The sequence below is a fragment of the Micromys minutus genome (genome assembly GCF_963924665.1).
Source record: "Micromys minutus genome assembly, chromosome: 14".
NCBI lineage: Eukaryota > Metazoa > Chordata > Mammalia > Rodentia > Muridae > Micromys > Micromys minutus.
Genome location: NC_137983.1, coordinates 36387263 through 36405128, shown reverse-complemented (window position 1 = coordinate 36405128; position 17866 = coordinate 36387263). Strand labels below are relative to the sequence as shown.

General features: G+C 37.9%; 1 protein-coding gene across 3 annotated transcripts in view; it reads right to left on the bottom strand.

The window, feature by feature from the left end:
- Positions 1-1988: 1988 nt before the first annotated feature.
- Positions 1989-17866, bottom strand: part of WRN (WRN RecQ like helicase) — a 114527-nt gene continuing 98649 nt past the window's right edge. For all 3 annotated transcript variants that reach the window (XM_080928743.1, XM_080928744.1, XM_080928745.1), the window contains 4 exons: positions 16660-16791; positions 14520-14682; positions 7437-7639; positions 1989-4041 (listed from right to left, as the gene is read on the bottom strand). In XM_080928743.1, the coding sequence (XP_080784869.1) occupies positions 3922-4041; positions 7437-7639; positions 14520-14682; positions 16660-16791 (618 nt within the window). In that variant the 3' untranslated portion in view covers positions 1989-3921. The remainder of the gene's footprint in view (positions 4042-7436; positions 7640-14519; positions 14683-16659; positions 16792-17866) is intronic.

Below are 17866 nucleotides of genomic sequence, written 5' to 3'. Positions count from 1 at the left end.
AAGTCTCCAATTGTATCTCCCTCACTGCCTATCAAGTTCATGACTTCTTCATTATTGTTACACACACACACACACACACACACACACGTGTACATATGTACGTATGTATATATGTATGTATGTAAGTATGCATGTATGTATGTATGTTCAGGGCTGACCACTTTGGGTTGGATAACCTGTCAGAGGAGTGGACCCTAGAGAAGACTCAGTTGTTCACTCTCAGCAGCCACTGATCACCTAGGGTAGGGTCTTCTGAGATCTCCTCCATCAGGGTTGGCATGTAAAACTTGTGGTCATTATGCTGGTCCTGTCTAGGTGACTGTATCATTGAGATTTCATGGGTATAACTTCCGTGTCATATGTAGAAGTCACTACACTGTCTCACAGCTGTGAAATCCTGGTTCTCTGGGTCTTACAACCTTTCTGTCTCCTCTTCCACAATGTTCCTTAAGCCTTACATGGAAGGGTGGTGGTCTAGATGCTTTGGCTGGTTTTGGGCAGCCCATGGTCAGTTCTCTGCATTTTGAGCATCTGGGGATTTCTGTAATAAGACTTTGTCTGCAGCAAGAAGATGCTTTGTTGATAAGGGGTGAGAGCTGCACTGGTTTGAATAAAAGATAAATGTTTAGAATGAAGTTAGAAATTATGCCGGCTTAGGAAAGTAGCAGTAATAGTTTCTCCTCTACGGTCCATGGACTTATCGACCATAGGTAGTTGGCTGGGTTTACAGAACTGGGTATGAATTCCTTCAGCTAAGTGAGCTATAAGGCCAATTAGAGAGCTGTTGGTTACCCCTAAGATATGTCTCACCATTGTACCTTAAGATATCTTGCCATATTGATCATAGCCATGGTTCCAGGCTTTATAGCTGGATAGGACTGCCTTTCTTTCTTGACAGATTGCATACAATTCTTTACACCTTCCAGCCCTATAAGAGCTAGTCCTCTGGGTGGAGCTTCCAAGTCAGCTCCACTGGGGTTTCTCCAAATTGTGAGCCTGAAAGTATCCAGTGTCTTCAGTAACAGGGTCTTACCTTCAAGTTCTCAGAGGCAACCAAGGATGATGACAATAACCTATATTGTCTGGGGAGCCTTTGGGACTTCCCTGACCAACAACTTAAAGGGAGGGTTCTTTTGCTCAGCACTGGGGATTGGGGATTGTGTTACTTACTAGTCTACTGTTCCTAAGGGGAGCATTATCACCTGAGGTAGCATAGCATATTTAAACTATATACACAGAGAGAGGGAGGGAGGGAGAGGGGGGAGAAAGAGGGAGAGAGAGAGGGAGAGAGGGAAAGAGGGAGAGAGAGAGAGAGAGAGAGAGAGAGAGAGAGAGAGAAGGAGGGAAGGAGGGAGGGAGGGACGGAGGGAGGGAGGGAGGGAGAGAGAGAGAGAGAGAGAGAAAGAGAGAAGGAGGGAGGGGGAGGAAGGGAGGGAGGGAGGGAGAGAGAGAGAGAGAGAGAGAGAGAGAGAGAGAGAGAGAAGGAGGGAGGAAGGGAGGGAGGGAGGGAGGGGGTAATCCTATTCTATATAGTGAGTTCTAGGCCAAACAAAGCTACAGTGAGACCGTCTGAAGAAATCGAACCAATCCAAGCACTCATATATGTGTTTTTAAGTAAACATAAAGACATAAGCCATGTGCCTCTGGCTTTTCAGACATGTCAGTGTTAGTTACTCCTCTGCTTTCCCTCTCTCTGTACTGCTTCCCCCTCTGTGGTAAACATGCCTGCCTTGTTTTACCCATTTCCTTTTTTATTATTTTATTTTACATATTCACTTTCCATCCTGCCACTGCCCCCTTCCTTATTAGCTCCTGTGTCATTTGGGTTCTCTCTCCCAACTCATTCAATGTCACATGGTTGCTTTCTTTCCTTCCCCCCATGGTTACTTGTTATATGTGCAGTTATGCAGATATATAATCATATCTGAGACTATATATAATATTATTTTCCAAAGATTTATTGATTCATTTAAAAACAGCTGTAGTAAACCAATTACACTTTAGCACAAATATTATTTTAAAATCACATTTTCTTTAAAACATTGACAAAAATGGCCCTGTTTCGTTTCTGTAAATGTTCTCGGTGTGTAGATGAGTTTAGGAAAAGAGCCTGGAGTCCGGTCTACTGTATTTAGTCTATGTGGACGTGTGTGTGTTTGTGTGTGTGTTAATTTAGGAAGAGCTATTTAAAAAACAGTTTTTCAATGAATGGTAGAGTATCTTTGAAACTTTGAATCTTTGAAATAAAAACGGTGACTGTTTCTTAATGGCTATTTTCAGTGTGTATTCTGGAAGGACAGCCATCAACTCTTCCTTCTTGACTCCATTACTGTACATTCTATATTATAGTATGTCATAGTGATCCATTAAACACTGATTTCTTGGGTTACTTAGATGTTCTAGATACAGATAAAACTTAAGATAGCATCAAAAATAATGTGTTTATTCTATTCATCTCATTAGAAAAGTCCTCAGGTCAAGGAAAGCTGCCCAGGTTCTCAGTGAAGGGTACACGTTCACCAGAATTGTAAGTTTTACTAGAAATTTCAATTTTATTACTGGCAGTAACTACTGGTAAGTCATTTTCTGGAGAACACTCGGCTAACTTCATTCCATCTTGAGAAAATGTCGGCCAAATAACCAAGTCTAAAAAACCAAGCATCATTTTTGCCACCAAGTTTTGTTTTTCAATTCCATGAAGAAAAAAACAATATTCAATCCAACTCATACCCCAAATAATTAAGCAGACATTTCCGGTCAGATGGCCACCATGGCCAGTGTGACCCTCGAGCACTTGAAGTATGCTGACACTGCCATGGAGAATACCAACTCATGTATTGTAGAAACACATTTTAAGGCACAGAGAAATAGAAACAACCGGAGATTATGTGTGCCATACCTAAAGCTACCTTCTAGTAACAGAAAAATGAGAATGTGGGAGTTTTATGTTTTAAGTATGGCTTGAATGTCTTATAATAAGATTCAAATTAAGAAAATGAATATGAGATTGTCTGGCAGATTACAAAAAAAATAGCTTTGATTATTTCCTAATAGAACCCTGAGTGACTTTAAAAAAAAAAAAAAAACTACTCTGAATTCAGATGTATTTTTTTCTGTATTAATAACAGTATATTTCTACTTACAAAAAGTCAATCCAAGGCTGAAAATATATTTTATATGCTATATGATAAACTGCTTAAATTTATATAACAAAAGTTTACCAAGAATAGAGTTGAGTTTCCACTTTTTTAATTCTTTGTGAAACATAAAGCATTAAAATTTGGCATCTTCAAATATTGAAGGCACTCACAATAATTAAATAAATGAAAATTAAGTATACTTAATATTCAGTATGGAGGACACTTTTACTTGAGAAATAATAACAATTCTGTAGAACAACATAACATTCAGTGTCTCTGTAACTGGAATCCTTTCAGCACTTCCCCCATTTAAATGGGAGCTGATGTGTCACTTGCTGGGCTGGTACTGATACTGTCGAACAGTGCACAGACTGCATTAGAAAGCAAAGACCATCTGTAATATGAATCTGTTGTCGTAAATGCACAGGATACCATCTTGTCAACTTAAGACGTCTTCATATCTGTCACTATACAGCTAATCTGTTCTCTATGCCAAAGCAACACATTCTCCATTTCCCACACACACTGCAAGAAGGGAGACCACAACCTGATGGCAGTGAAGTTTCGGGAGGCAATCAGAGAGGAAACCACCTTCACACTCAGGGTCTTAGAAGGTTCTGATACTTTATCTCAATGGCGGACAGGCGATCAAAGACGCCAGCAGCTCAACGTTTAGGTGAGTTTTACTTTGGCCTTTAAATCATTTTGAAGTTAAAATATTTCTTTCCATCCTTTATAGGAATGACGACGTAGAACACACAAATTGTTCTGTGTTGCCATCTTAGCCAAAAAGACCTTTCTTTTTTGTCTTGGCCCTTGATGAGCTGGCAGTGTCAGCTGAGGGCACATTTCCTGTGGAAAACCACTCAGGTAATTTTCTCTTTGACATTTCAGATGATGCCTATAGAAAAGAGAGATAAAGGATTATTTATACAATGAAAGAAGTGTAAAAGCTGTAAAAACAACACAGACATACTGAATAACTATTCTCCCCAACCCCCCCAAAAGAAATAAATATAGAATTCATTTTGAGGTAAAAATCTACTAAATAAAAGAAAAAATTATTATATAATTTCCTTAAGCATTTTCTTATCATCCCATTATGCCCCAGTTTACAGATAATTTGTTATCATTGTTATTAGAGTGTGTCTGTGTGCACACATAAGCATATACATGCTACATATAGTACAATGCCTATATAGAGGTCAGAGACATCTTTAAAGAATCTTTTCTTGCTAGCATGTTAAAGGAGAATCTTTCTTATTGTTTCTTCCATGCTATGTACTCCAAGCTAGCTAACCTACAAACTTCAAAATATGCTTGGACACACACACACACACACACACACACACACACATACACACACACACACACACACATAAACACACACACACACACACACACACACACACACACACACACACACACGCACATATCCTTAGGGGCTGGAGAGATGGTTCAGTGATTAAAGTGCTTGCTAAGAAGGAAATAGGACCGGAGTTTGCTTCCTCAGAACCTGTATACTGAGTGGACATGGTTGGTCAGCTGTAATTCCAGCTTCAGAAGGCAAACACAGGGATCCCCAGGGCAAACAGGCTAGCCACACTAGCTGACCTGGTGAGCTATAAGTCTGACTGAGTTCTTGCCTCAAAGAATAAGGTGGTAGAGTTGTTCTTGATATCAACAAGCCTCTACATACATGTGTACATACATACATATATATGCATACCACATATGCATACACATAGAAATCTTGTTTTATTTCTATAATCATTAATTTATGGCTACTAACATGTGAAGTATTACGTATTACATTCCAGGAAGATGGGAATCAACCAAACTCAAGATTTAGCTATACCACTCTTGGATATACACCCAATGGACACTTGACCCCACCACAGAGACACTTGCTCAACCATGTTTATTGCTACTCTAGTCATAATAGCCAGAAGTGGGAAACAACCTAGATGTTCCTCAACAGAAGAATGGATGAAGAAGATATGGTAATTACACGATGGAGCAGTACTCGGTCATTAAAAAATGAAATCATAAAATTCATCAAGAAGATAACATAAAGAAGTCGAGCTGATGCCTACATCGAGTGTTCACCTCTATTCTAGCATCTTTGGTACAGTAAGAAACTCTGCATACTGCCAAGGGAGACAGGGAAACACCAACTCAGCCATAAACTGTGATCCACAATGCTTCCCTGCCTGCAAGAGATACTAAGGTAACGGTGGCACATAGCTTGTGAGGGTAACCAACTGATTTGACTTAAGGCCCATTCCACAAGATGAAGCTCATACCCAACATTGTTTGGGGAGCCAAGAACCTGATATTAAATAACCAAGCGACCTAGAGTAAAACCAAATACTACAGTTCTTTTTTTAAAGAAGCACATTCCGCTATACTCATAGGTCAGTGTGATCCTCACCCATTATCAGAGAAGCTTCCTCGTGCAGCGGAATGAAACAAATACAAAGATCTAAGTGAGACATAATGCGAAGACTCGGAGACATTGAGTCACTCAACCCTAAAAGAGATAGCTCCATCAATTCCTCACCTCAGGGCTCAGTGAACCCCACAAAAGAGGAGGCAGAAAGAGTGTGAGAGTCAGACGGGATCTAGGAGTCCAAGAAAACATGCCTAAGGCTCATGTGAACTCTCAGAGACTGAGGCAGTACGGGCAAGGCCTGCACAGGTCTGTACCATGTCCTTGGGAAATACATCATGTCTTCTGAGTGTGCAAGGCCGTGGGTCTTGTGCCTTCTCTTGGGCTGATTTCCTTCTGGGTTGTCCAACTCTGATGTAATAACTTTCGCTTTTACCTTGCTATATTTTATTTTTCATTGTTATTCTTTCAAAGGCTTTCTGACCTCTAATGGAGACAGAAAGGGAGTAGATGGAGATGGGAGGGGAAGTGGGAGGAACTGGGAGGTACATAGGGAGGAAAAACTATAAAACTAAAAAACTATAATTAAGAGAAAAATCTAATCTCAACAAATGGAAACAAAAAAGAAAACAAGTCAAGCTGAACAGATGTATTAGACACAATCAGAAGAGAAAACCCAAACAAAGCAGTGGGGCATGGTTCATAAAACAGTGCCCATATTTTAAGCACTACCCAAAACAGCATTATATAGAATCAATAGGACCACCTCAAGCCATGCGTAGTTTTGCAAGCGCAGGAAAACCAATTTTACGTGAAAATGAACAACAGACTAGGGGCTTGTCAGACAGAAGACGGACATAATAGTGGACCATACCCGTTCCCGTAGTTACAGGAAGGAAAAGCAAGTTCAAAGTCTTAGGTGCTCAGCCTCTGTTACAGAGATAGAAAGACGGCTTTCTATGGAAGCTAAATTTCATTAATTCTACCTAAAAATACACACTTGCTAATATCCCTTTTACAGCTAACAAATTATAAAAAAAAAAAAATCTCAACATTCCAAAAAAAATAAAGTCACAGCATTATCTAAAACACAAGATAATACACAAAGCTAACTAGAGAACTTTAAAAAGCCAGTTCAATTTAAAACAATTGCCTTTGTAAGAAGAGAATACGGAGAAGTAAGAGGCTGGGAGCCTCTAATGATCAGTGAATGAAGCACAGGATCTCAGCTCTGCACACACAGTGTGAGCAACTACAAGCTACCACACGCTCACTTACCATGGGAGAACTAACATGATTATAGTGAGTTATTAAAACCTCATCAGTTACTGTCGTGAGTCATGTGACTCTACAGGTATTAGAAGTCAAACTTGCAAATTTATAGTCACTTCAGAAAATGATTCTTCTCTGCCTATGATGTGTCACATGAGGAAAACAGTAATCTTTAAAGCAGTTTTTAGTATTATCTAAACTAACATTGGATGCTTGCTTTTTCTAATTATGGAAAGACACCCTACGTTGTGTTCATAACTACCTATATGTAGAGTGCCATCTGTGTCCTGGGGCATGCAAATGAGGGAAGGATCAGCCAATGGGAGGCACTGATAATCAGATTTGTCTTCACTTCCATTAACCACACACATTGTCACGATACACAAAGCTAACTCCATTAGCCACATCTAGAATAAGGTGTGTTTCTCCAGAGCACAAAGTCAATACAGGTCAAATTCAAGCTGGTATTCTACACAATAAATTATATTTCTTTTCTTATCTTTTCTCACATTACCCATGAAAAGTGAAAGAATAGTACACGCAGATTTATATATGACAGCATATCAACATGTACCCGCTGAGCATGCAAAACGCACACCTGACACTTGGCAAACATGTATGTAAATCGATACCTTGGTCTCGGTGACCATCTCCTTGCTTTTCCTAAAGCTCCCACAAGTCTCGGCAGAGCTGGGGAAACTCCTCTTCCTGCTGGTGTCACAAGGCTGGGGTCTGCTATGGGGGCCACCCTCAAGGATCTCAATCACCATGTGGATGAGGTACGTGTCAATGTTTTCAGGAACTAGCATTCTGATGAGTTTAACTTTATACATGTCTGTGAGAGATAAGACAGACAAAAGTCAAGCAGAATATTTTAGAAAATTACAAGGTGAAAATGATAAAATACTGAATACAAAAGAAGATTGTACCCCTCCCCCAACTCTCGTCTTTCAAATAGTAAAATCCTTAGGAGGAATGGGGTAAAATGAATGGGTCAAATTCTTTAAGGTGTCTTTTGTTCCCTGAGAATAACAAGAATCATGTAAGATGCCCGCCCCCCTTTTAAAGAAAACTGTGCTTCAATTTCTACATACTGGTTACCAATTAATTATTTAAAATAATTTATTCTTGGGGTTAGGAAGATAGTTAAGAGCTCACATTACTTTTACAAAGAATCCAAGTTTAGTTCCCACATCAGGAAATTCATAACCATCTATAATTCTAGCTCCAGGGAATTTAATGTCCTCTTCTGTTCTCTGTAGAGACCTGCATTTACACACACACACACACACACACACACACACGTTCTTTTTTTTTTTATTATTATTTATTATTTTGGGGGGAGGGGTTTGCTGAGACAAGGGTTTCTATGTATAGTCCTGGCTGTCATGGAACTTAATTTTTAGACCAGGCTGGCCTCGAACTCATGGAGATCTGCCTGCCTCTGCCTCCCAAGTGCTGGGATTAAAGGTGTGTGCTATCACCATGAAGCTTAAAAACAACTCAAAATAGAAGCTATTGATACTTATAGACAAGATTCTAAGACAATCACATCGATAATATATTCCATAACAAACCACACGTTACTTAAAATGCTTATTGTAAGGTTCGTCACAACATTTTTTTTTTTTTCAAGAAAAAAGTGAAGACAAAAAGTGCCTAAAGTAACCCCCGCTGAATCCACGGGACAGGACGCTCTGAGGCAGAGGTCTAACAGAGCCTTGCTTTCAGATGACGGAACCTGCATTTTTAGCGGCAACACAGCTGACTCTCATGTTGGTCACTCAATCTGTACCTGGTGCAGGGTCATCTACAGATCAGCCACTGCTGTCCGATGATGTGTGGCCTTTCCACATTATCCTCATCCTCAGTGTCGAGTACAGTAATGCTAAGCAACTAGAACACACTTACTCATCTTCACTGGGTTTACAGGGCTCACCAAGCACTGCTGACACTCAACGCAGTGAACGGAAGCTAAGAGATGCTCTAATGACACCACGAATTTAAGTTGTTGATATTTTCAGGCTTATAGCCTCTTTTCTCCTGAACATTATGGGTTAACACTCAAGCACTCAGCCAGAATGAAAAAAAAAAAATTAAGAGCTAACAACAAGCCGTCCAGTTGGCTACCTCCATATCAGCCGAACTGAAATTGTCCTGGACCAATGCACTGTTCTAACTAGCACAGAAATCCCACAACTCTTGCTTCCCCATGAGCCGTCTACTCTGGGCATATAGCAGGGTGAAATTTGAGCACCCACTGTGTTCAATTTTTCTTTAAAAGAATGTTCTAATGAATGCTTTATTACATTTCCATACCTCTGCATTGCTGAAAGTGGGGTTGGTGGTCCCCAGGTTAGATGCATTGTAGATTGATATATTCTGATAAATTATCTCCACACTGTTCTATATCTAGTACTATACCCATTAACCCACCATATCCTACAGAACACCTGAAGTTAAGTAATTCAAATTATTAAATTTAAAAACTGCTATTATACCAGTCTTTTGTCCACATTCAAGGCTTGTGAAAGCTAATTATAAATCACTATTTTTTGATGTTACTATTTTGTCATTAATTTTTGACAGTTCTTATGTAGCTCAAGTTGGCCTTGAATCACTGTGTAGATAATATAGACCACAACAATGAATGCTCTTGGATTCATTTCCCAAGCACACAATAGCATACTGGCTAAAGTATTTCTGATTAAATTTTAGCATCAGAAGACATACTATAAACATAAAATGTCTGACTTAGAAGACTTAGTACATAACAAATGTAAAGGAGCTTGTTAAAAACCTTAATTGAATATTGAAATGATATCTTAGTTTAGAACACATCAAACTGTTCTGAAGAGTAATTGTATCTACATAGTTTTTTTTAGTGTAGATATCAGAAAATTAAGGTGCCCATGTGGTTAACATTATATTTCTATTGCTAGTGCTGTTTTAGAGAAATCACTGCACAACCTCAAAGTCACTGGTACTACAGTTTTACAAGTAGGTCACTTGTAGTTTAAGATCTGCTTATTTCCACTCCCCGGCCTGTGTAAGTCGGTGCTAAGCATACTCTGGAAAATTCAATGACAGCCCTAGCCACCCTCCTTTGGTGCCGAAAAGAGATCATGTTACCCCTCTGTCGAAGGTCCCTCAGAAGCCACCCTTAATTTTCCAGTTCCATGAACATAAAGAATAGGAGAAATTATTCTCACTATTATCTAGGTACCTCATTAAATGTCTTACTTAACTTATTAAGCCTAGTTAGCACTCAATGTAGTAAGTTTTAAATTATATAAACATAGAAAAACAAATGAAAACCAAAGAATTATAAAAATCATAAAGTTATAGTGTGAAAAATCTAGAATAATAAGACTGCACAAAAGAATTTAACTCATAGTTGAACTCTATTTTTGAGTAGTTAATATGATATATTGTATTTAATATTATACTACAAAAATACAAAACATATTATAAAAATTATGTTATTAAAATACAAAATAAAATTTAATTCAGAATTGTGAAAATTTATATTTCAAACTTTATTAAGACACTGAATTTTGTGACACTAAATTTTATTTATAGCTAAATAAAAATAACAACCAGACTATTAATGTAGTCTGCATATGTTTGTTCCTTATGGCAACTTATAACGTAGTTTTTCTCCAGCAAGACCACAAATAGTACTTAATCAACGAAAACCAAGAACCCAAACCCCAAGTCTCACATCCACACATGACAGCTTACAGTGTGGAAATAGAAGTTGAGACTTCACGACTGTCGAGATCCCTTCCTCTTCTCTTCTTGGATTTGAAGAAGGCTATAGAAACATACTTCTATATATTATGTACTCAATCTAGGTGCAGTATGTTTTAGAAGAGTAAGACACGTGTTTCCTAAACACATTTTACAATGCTGTCTCTGTTCCTTGTTAATGCACTTCAGTACCTGTCTGAGTTTCTGTGTACTGCTGCCGTCTGCGTACAGTGCTGGTGCAAACGTGTTCTCTTAGGGACTTAGTCACTCCTTATGAAAGACTTCATCTGAAGTTTATTAAATCGTGCTGTCCCATTAGGAACATTTTAAAATATTTCTAAACCATGTGTGGTTATATGTGGTTTTATAATTCTTTAGTCTAAACGGCATCAAGTCAGCTCTTCCTACACATATGTATATAGAGAACACCAAACAGACTCAGTAGATTTTGAGTCTGTGTGTGTGTGAGGGGGGGTGTCTGTGGTGTCTGTGTCTCTGCATGTGTGTCTGTGTGTCTCTGTATATGTGTTTCTATGTGTGTGTGTGTGTTTGTTATCTGTGTGTGTATATGTGTGTCTCTGTGTGTGTATATGTGTGTATTTCTGTTATCTGTGTGTGTATTCATGAATTTGAGTGGGATACAGGAGACAGCAGTGAATGGATGGGGAGTGAGAAGAGAAATGATACAAACAGTACTTATATATATTCTGAGAAACAAAAGATTGATTTAAATATTAATTAATAGCAGAAGTCAAAATCACTCAGTCAGACTATAGAGGGCACCAGTTTTGGCAGATAATATTTAGACATTAGAAAACAATAAAGAAAATAAAATTAATTTATCTCAGTCAAACAAGACTTAATAAATGTGAATCTCAGTAAAAGTATGTTACATTTTATTTTTGACAATTTTTAGTTTAATTTTAATATACATTTTAGGTTCATTTTATTTTTATAACTTTTAAGTTAATTTATTTGGCAGTATGATTTAAAAAGGCATAGGACAAATTAAAGCTTGCTAAATCATCAATCTTAGAAATGATACTAAACTATTTTTACAACTCTCTGGGCCCCAATCCCTATGGAAAACAGGGTAGAAGTGGAAATAAACGTTAATCAAAAGTTTTATAACTTTCAAATCACATAACTTCTAAATTAAATTAACAGCAACTCAGCTCTTCACCATAGCCAAGTCAGACAGTCTCGGTAGATATGTGGCAATAATGAACTGAGGTTAGAACAATCCTTTTTTGTTATTAAAGAATATCGATCAATTATTATCTGTATATAAGCACAGAGAAGATCACTAGAGCCTGCGGAATTCTCAGTCGCATGCTTCTATAAAATACAATTTACCAGTGTTATCTGTTGGCTCTTCACCAAAGCCGCAGGTTTCCACATCCTGGTTTCACCAAGCAGACTGGGTATGGTGGCACATGCCTATAATCCCTGCACTCAGCAGACTGAGAAGGACAGCCTAGGCCACACAGCAAGACCTTTTCTCAAAGCAAACAAACCATTATCTGTACTAAACATGTACACACATTCTCATTATTCTCAAACAATACACTGTAACAACTACTAACAAAGCATTTATAGTATAGGAGCTGAATATTATATGTGATATAATGTAATTTCAAGTATTACATGTATATGTGTGTTACATTTTATAGAAGATACTTGGACATTCACAGATATATATATTGGAGACAGGAAATTAATACTGAGGAGTAGTTTGTACAGCTTTTTAAAAATCTTCCTTTGTATACACTTACTTACTAATGTCATATATTCTTTTTAAACAATTATTTGTTTGTATTTTATGTATATGACTGTTTTGCCTGCATGTACGTGTACTGTGTGTGTGCCTGATATCTGCATAGTCCAGAGCAGGGCATCATAGCCCCTAGAACTGAAGTCACAGACATTTGAGAGTCACCATGTGGGTGCTGGGAACCCAACCTCTGCAAAAGCAGCACTGATACACAGCCGTCTCTCTAGCTCCAGCTTCATATATTCTTAATTAACTATCAGAAAGATGGACTATAAAGGAGATGATATTTAAAGGCTATTTTAAAATGCACTTGGATATTATAATTCATGTCAACCATCCCTCAATAATGAACCTATTTATTATTTGCCATGTACCAAGGCTCTCTGTCTAGTGTTCAGTGTATGTCTCTCAATTCTGAAAAAGACAAAAAAAACCGATTTCTTTCTATTTCATACATGAAGAAATGGGTCCCAAACCATGGACTGTAGAAACGAAGATTGGCTCACTAGTGTATCCACTGCCTAAGTCTTTTCACCTACCTGTGCAGGCTAACTCTGTCAGCTCATGTTCCAGGAAGGTAGCCAATCGGCAGCAAACATGATTGTTAATCTTTTTAAACAGGAAGCAATGCTGTGTCACACTGCCCATTTGGCTTCCCATAAACTGATGTGTCGTTTTTGCAATAGACAAAGGTTGATGCACCTTGAATCTAATCCTGAACAGCAAATGTTCTGCCTCTTCTGCCTTCAGGTCTAACAGACTGGCTTCTGCTGAGGAGACTCCCTGTCTGTACTGAGTCACTCTGGATATTCTAGCACGAAGCCTAAGATCTGGCCCTGGGGTTTTAAAATGTAGAAACTTAAATGTAACCTTAGCACACCCACGTTGACTAAGTTTCCAAAACTATCAATTCATTAACTTATAATTAGAATCGTGCAAATATCGTTCTAAGTCTTAAATTAGCATGCCTAGACATGCTTTCTCTATACAAAGATATGTACAAAAAAAAAATCAAATTATAACCAGATTGCATTTGAGAAAGAGTCTTTCTGAGTCTTTATCACTTTAAGATTCTTGGATGAGGAAAACATGAAAAGAATTTCAAGTAAGAAAATGTAAGAATTCACTCAGCTTTGCAGAAAAGGGTTGTTTGTTTTTAAGATGACCATTGCTTGGGCTGGAGAGATAGATGGCTCAGTGGTTAAGAACACTGAAAGTTCTTCCAGAGGTCCTGAGTTCAATTCCCAGCAAGTACATGGTGGCTCACAACCATCTGTAATAGGATCTGATGTCCTCTTCTGTACTCACATACATAAAATAAATAAATAAATCTACATTAAAAAAAGAGGCTAGTCCTCTAAGTATTTATTTATTTATTTAATGTATGTAAATACACTGTTCCTGTCTTTGGATACACCAGAAGAGGACATCTGATCTCACTGAACTCAGTGGGAATTGAACTCAGGACCGCTGGAAGAGCAGTCAGTATTCTTAACTGCTGAGCCATCTCTCTGGCTGGTCCTCTTAAAAAAAAATGACCATTACTTTAGTACAACTGACAGAATTTATTTTAAAAATAAGATTTGGGCTGGAAAGATGGCTCCGTGGTTAAGAGCACTAACTGCTCTTCCAGAGGTCTTGAGTTCAAATCCCAACAACCACATGGTGGCTCACAACCATCTGTAATGAGGTGTCTATGCATTATATGTGCACCTGGTCCCAACCAGAGGTCAGAAGGGGCTTTCAGAGTCCCAAGAACTGGAATTACAGTAAGTTGTGGGCCACCATGTGGTGCCGGAAAGCCCAGTCTTCTGGAAGAACAGCCAGTACTCTTAACTGCTGAGCTATCTGTCAAACATGGAGAAGAAATGGGGCTACAGAGCTTGACATGTCAGTGACTGAGACAGAAATCAGTGGCAGGGACTCAGAGGCAGTTAGGGGAAAAGGAGTCCTTAGCGGCTGGGAGTAACTGTGCCCGGTTTGGGAATGGGTGAGAAAATGCTCATCTGAAAAGAAAGATTCTTTCAGTATACCTTCTGCTGAGGAAGAAATATTTAAAAAAAAAAAAAAGTTACCAAGTAAAATCACAGCACGGTTTTAGGGTCAGTGCTGTTCATGTGAAACTGAGTGGCTTGTTTACTGAGCTGATTCAGGTCATTAGGCTGCAGAGAAGAGCTGTGCTCATCACCTGAGTTGATGGGAGGGTTTCGGATAACATCCATAATAATCTTCCGAGCCTCTGGGGTCAGGCCGGCTCGCTCCATATCCAGGGGGTAGCCGGCTTTCACCGCCTGGGCTAAGTGCATGCCAACTGCTGTGAGAGGCAGAAGCCTATTCTCAGCTATGCTGTGCTGCAGGGAGACAAAAACAAACCAAAAACAGTGAGCTTAAGGCTTCCCACTGAACCTCACAGAAAGGAAACACCTGACATCTTCAGGGAGTAAATATTCACCGATAAATAAGCAATGAATAAACCTTGAATACAGTTTTCATTTTAAATATATCTTTAAAACTATTATATAGAGCTCCACAGATTCGACCGTATCTGTTGATTAAAGCGAAATCATGCAACTTTAGTCAAAAATTCAATCCCCACCCCTTCCTTTTGTATTCACTTTAAAAAGCTACTGATGTCAGCCCCTCAGCCTCCTTACGCTAAGTCTGGCATCTGCTATACCCTTTGAAAATATAGAAAGCTGTTTTGTGATGCTCTTAAAACTGGACAAGGTGCTTTGGCTACATAAATTTCCAGGAAGACAACGCCTAAGTGCTCAGGGATGATGCAAGGTTCCAGAAGAACTCTTTAGAAGGGTCTTTGGAAGACTATAATAATAATGATAATAATAATAATAATAATATTTTAAATAAGCACCTTTCATAAAGCAGTGACTACACTTTGTCAGGGATGCTTGCTCACCCTCATACTACTCAACTTAAGATGACAATGATCAGTTTTAAAAAGTATGCTTATAAAGAACTTGAAACAGATGTGACTCCAAATACATTTACAATATATATTAGGTCAAAGCTTTTTTAAAATAAAAAGCATATACATTCAATGACACTAACACTCATGATATTTCTTTCAATATATTTAGAAAATCTGAATTTAGACTGTATTTGTGAATGTTGACTGATTCACAGAGCAGACCATCTAGGGCGGTATTTTTATCTTCCATTAGTAGGTGTTAAATTGCTTCCATTAAAAAGTATGGACCATGTGTGTATAATATCGGGGTTATTTGATACTAGGCATCAAATTACTTCCAACTAATTGTATTGCTTATCACTAATTAGTCCTCAGATGTGTTTAATTCTGCAGTTAACTAGCTAGACCCTCTAAAGACTCCAGGGAGGTATAGATAATCAACAATCGTTTTGCAAAATCAAACACTACTGCATAATGCCACAGGACATAGATGAAGATATTTCGTTTATCATGCCATTGATAACAGAATGTGACATATTCTATTTATCATTATTGGGCTCTATAATATGCTTTATTCCAAAATTTGAAGCCCATTCCAAGATTTCTTGGTGATCGTATTCAGTAATTGTTTATACATGGTGAAATCATACACATGAGGTCTATTCTACAAATGCATGTTACTGTTACATTCAAGGGATGCAACTTGAATTCCTACTCTATTTTAAAAACAGGTAATGAAAATACTTATTTTAAGTGAGGAGACTGACAATCTAGACATTTTGAGTTAAGGACTGACTGTTCTCATTTCCATCTGACTTTATGCTGAATAAAGTGTCCTGATGCAGGGTAGACAGGAGAAGCAGGCCCCGGCCCATGAGAGCTAGTTCAGCTTCATGTCAGAGAGGCCAGGAATGCAAAGCAGGGGTCTCAAGGTGCCTCTTGTGATATGTTCTCCATCTCATAGAATAAAAACCCACATACTTGATAAGTGTGCTGACCTGAAGGTATAGTGAACTAAAAATTACATACTCCATAATACAGAGCATCTCATGTCTCAGGGTAAATGGTATTTTTGATATTATTGGATCACATTTTGGTTTTGCGTTTCCTAATAATACATACACTGATGGCTTCATACTGGTTTAAAAGCCTTTCTGCTATCTTTTCCTTAAGCCACAGTCATGTTCCCTGTGACAGTCTCCGTTAAGATTATCACAGTCACACTAGATCTGCAGTTATTACCTGACAGAGCCAGGCTTCCCAGAAACAGAGAATACCACTGTGTCTGAAAATTAAGGATGAGACTTACTATGACAAGAAGTAAGAAACCCTGTCACAGCTTCGATCCTGCAAAGTTGAGAAAACACAATAGCATTTGTCACCTCAAGGCGGCACTTACTAAGGACATTTTCTTTTCCTGGAAGAGAGAGTATGTGACAGCTGCAGACTTGGGGAGTGAGCAGTCTTTATTTTCCATCTCCTGACTTCTCTCCTGCTCCTCCTGAGGTTTGGCACTGGAAAAGAGGTCTGTCTGCCGAATTGTAAATGTAGCACAAGTCAGAATAAGATAAGAGCAGACACAACACAACCACCCACACAGATCAACAGTGCTGTGAGACACTGCAGGAATCTAAAAAACCGAGCTCATGGGGAAGCAAAAGGAGAATGTTTTACATTTGATTTAAAAGGTTAAATAACTTAAGAGTATGCAACAAACTTTCTCATCTTCTCTTAGTTTCAGTAACGTTCAAAAGGAAACACACACACACATTTTATATATATAAAATGTTCTAACTAATGTCTCTAAACTAATCCTAATTCTCTGGAAGTGAACACTGAACAGAATCAGTATACAAGTTTACATACTATAATCATAGATTAGGTACACAGATCATAAAGAGACATATCCTTACTATATCTGTATATGTACATAACTATATGTGTATATATGTATGTTTATGGACATATATGCATTTATGTTAAAATATGTTGTGTAATTAACTGTAAAGCACACATCCCAACTAGAGCTCTGGCCCTCGGGCATCATGTAAAAAGCCTTATATATATGGCTGAATAGACAATGTGTTGGGAACACACACACACACACTTATGGGAAAATAAGTACATAAAATACTTAAAAGATGTACTTTAAAAACTCTCTTAGGTATAGTTCCTTATGAAACTCCAAAAGAAAAAATGGGAATACTAAAAAAGAATTATTAAAAATAATGAAATCTTTTAAGCTTTAAAATAAATAAATGAAAACTTGCTTTTTAGTCATATATAAAAGTCAGATAAAATCAACATACATAGTTACAACAAAATGGGGAAAAGAGCTTAATAATGTCTCCTACTGAATATAACTGGTTTCATCTTGGTAAGACCATTGAGATCTATTAAACAAAGATATGTGAGGATATTTTGCTTCTTTATCTTGTCATTTAGGGAGCTCATAAGAAATATAAATATATTTGAAGGCAATATATTAAAAGCTTACTAAATATTGTGACTATTTAATAAATGTTTTCAATAATGCAAGCTAACTGCACAAATCATTTTTCTCGCTCCAGAAGATTCAGGACTGTTGTTTGGACATTTGCCCTTTG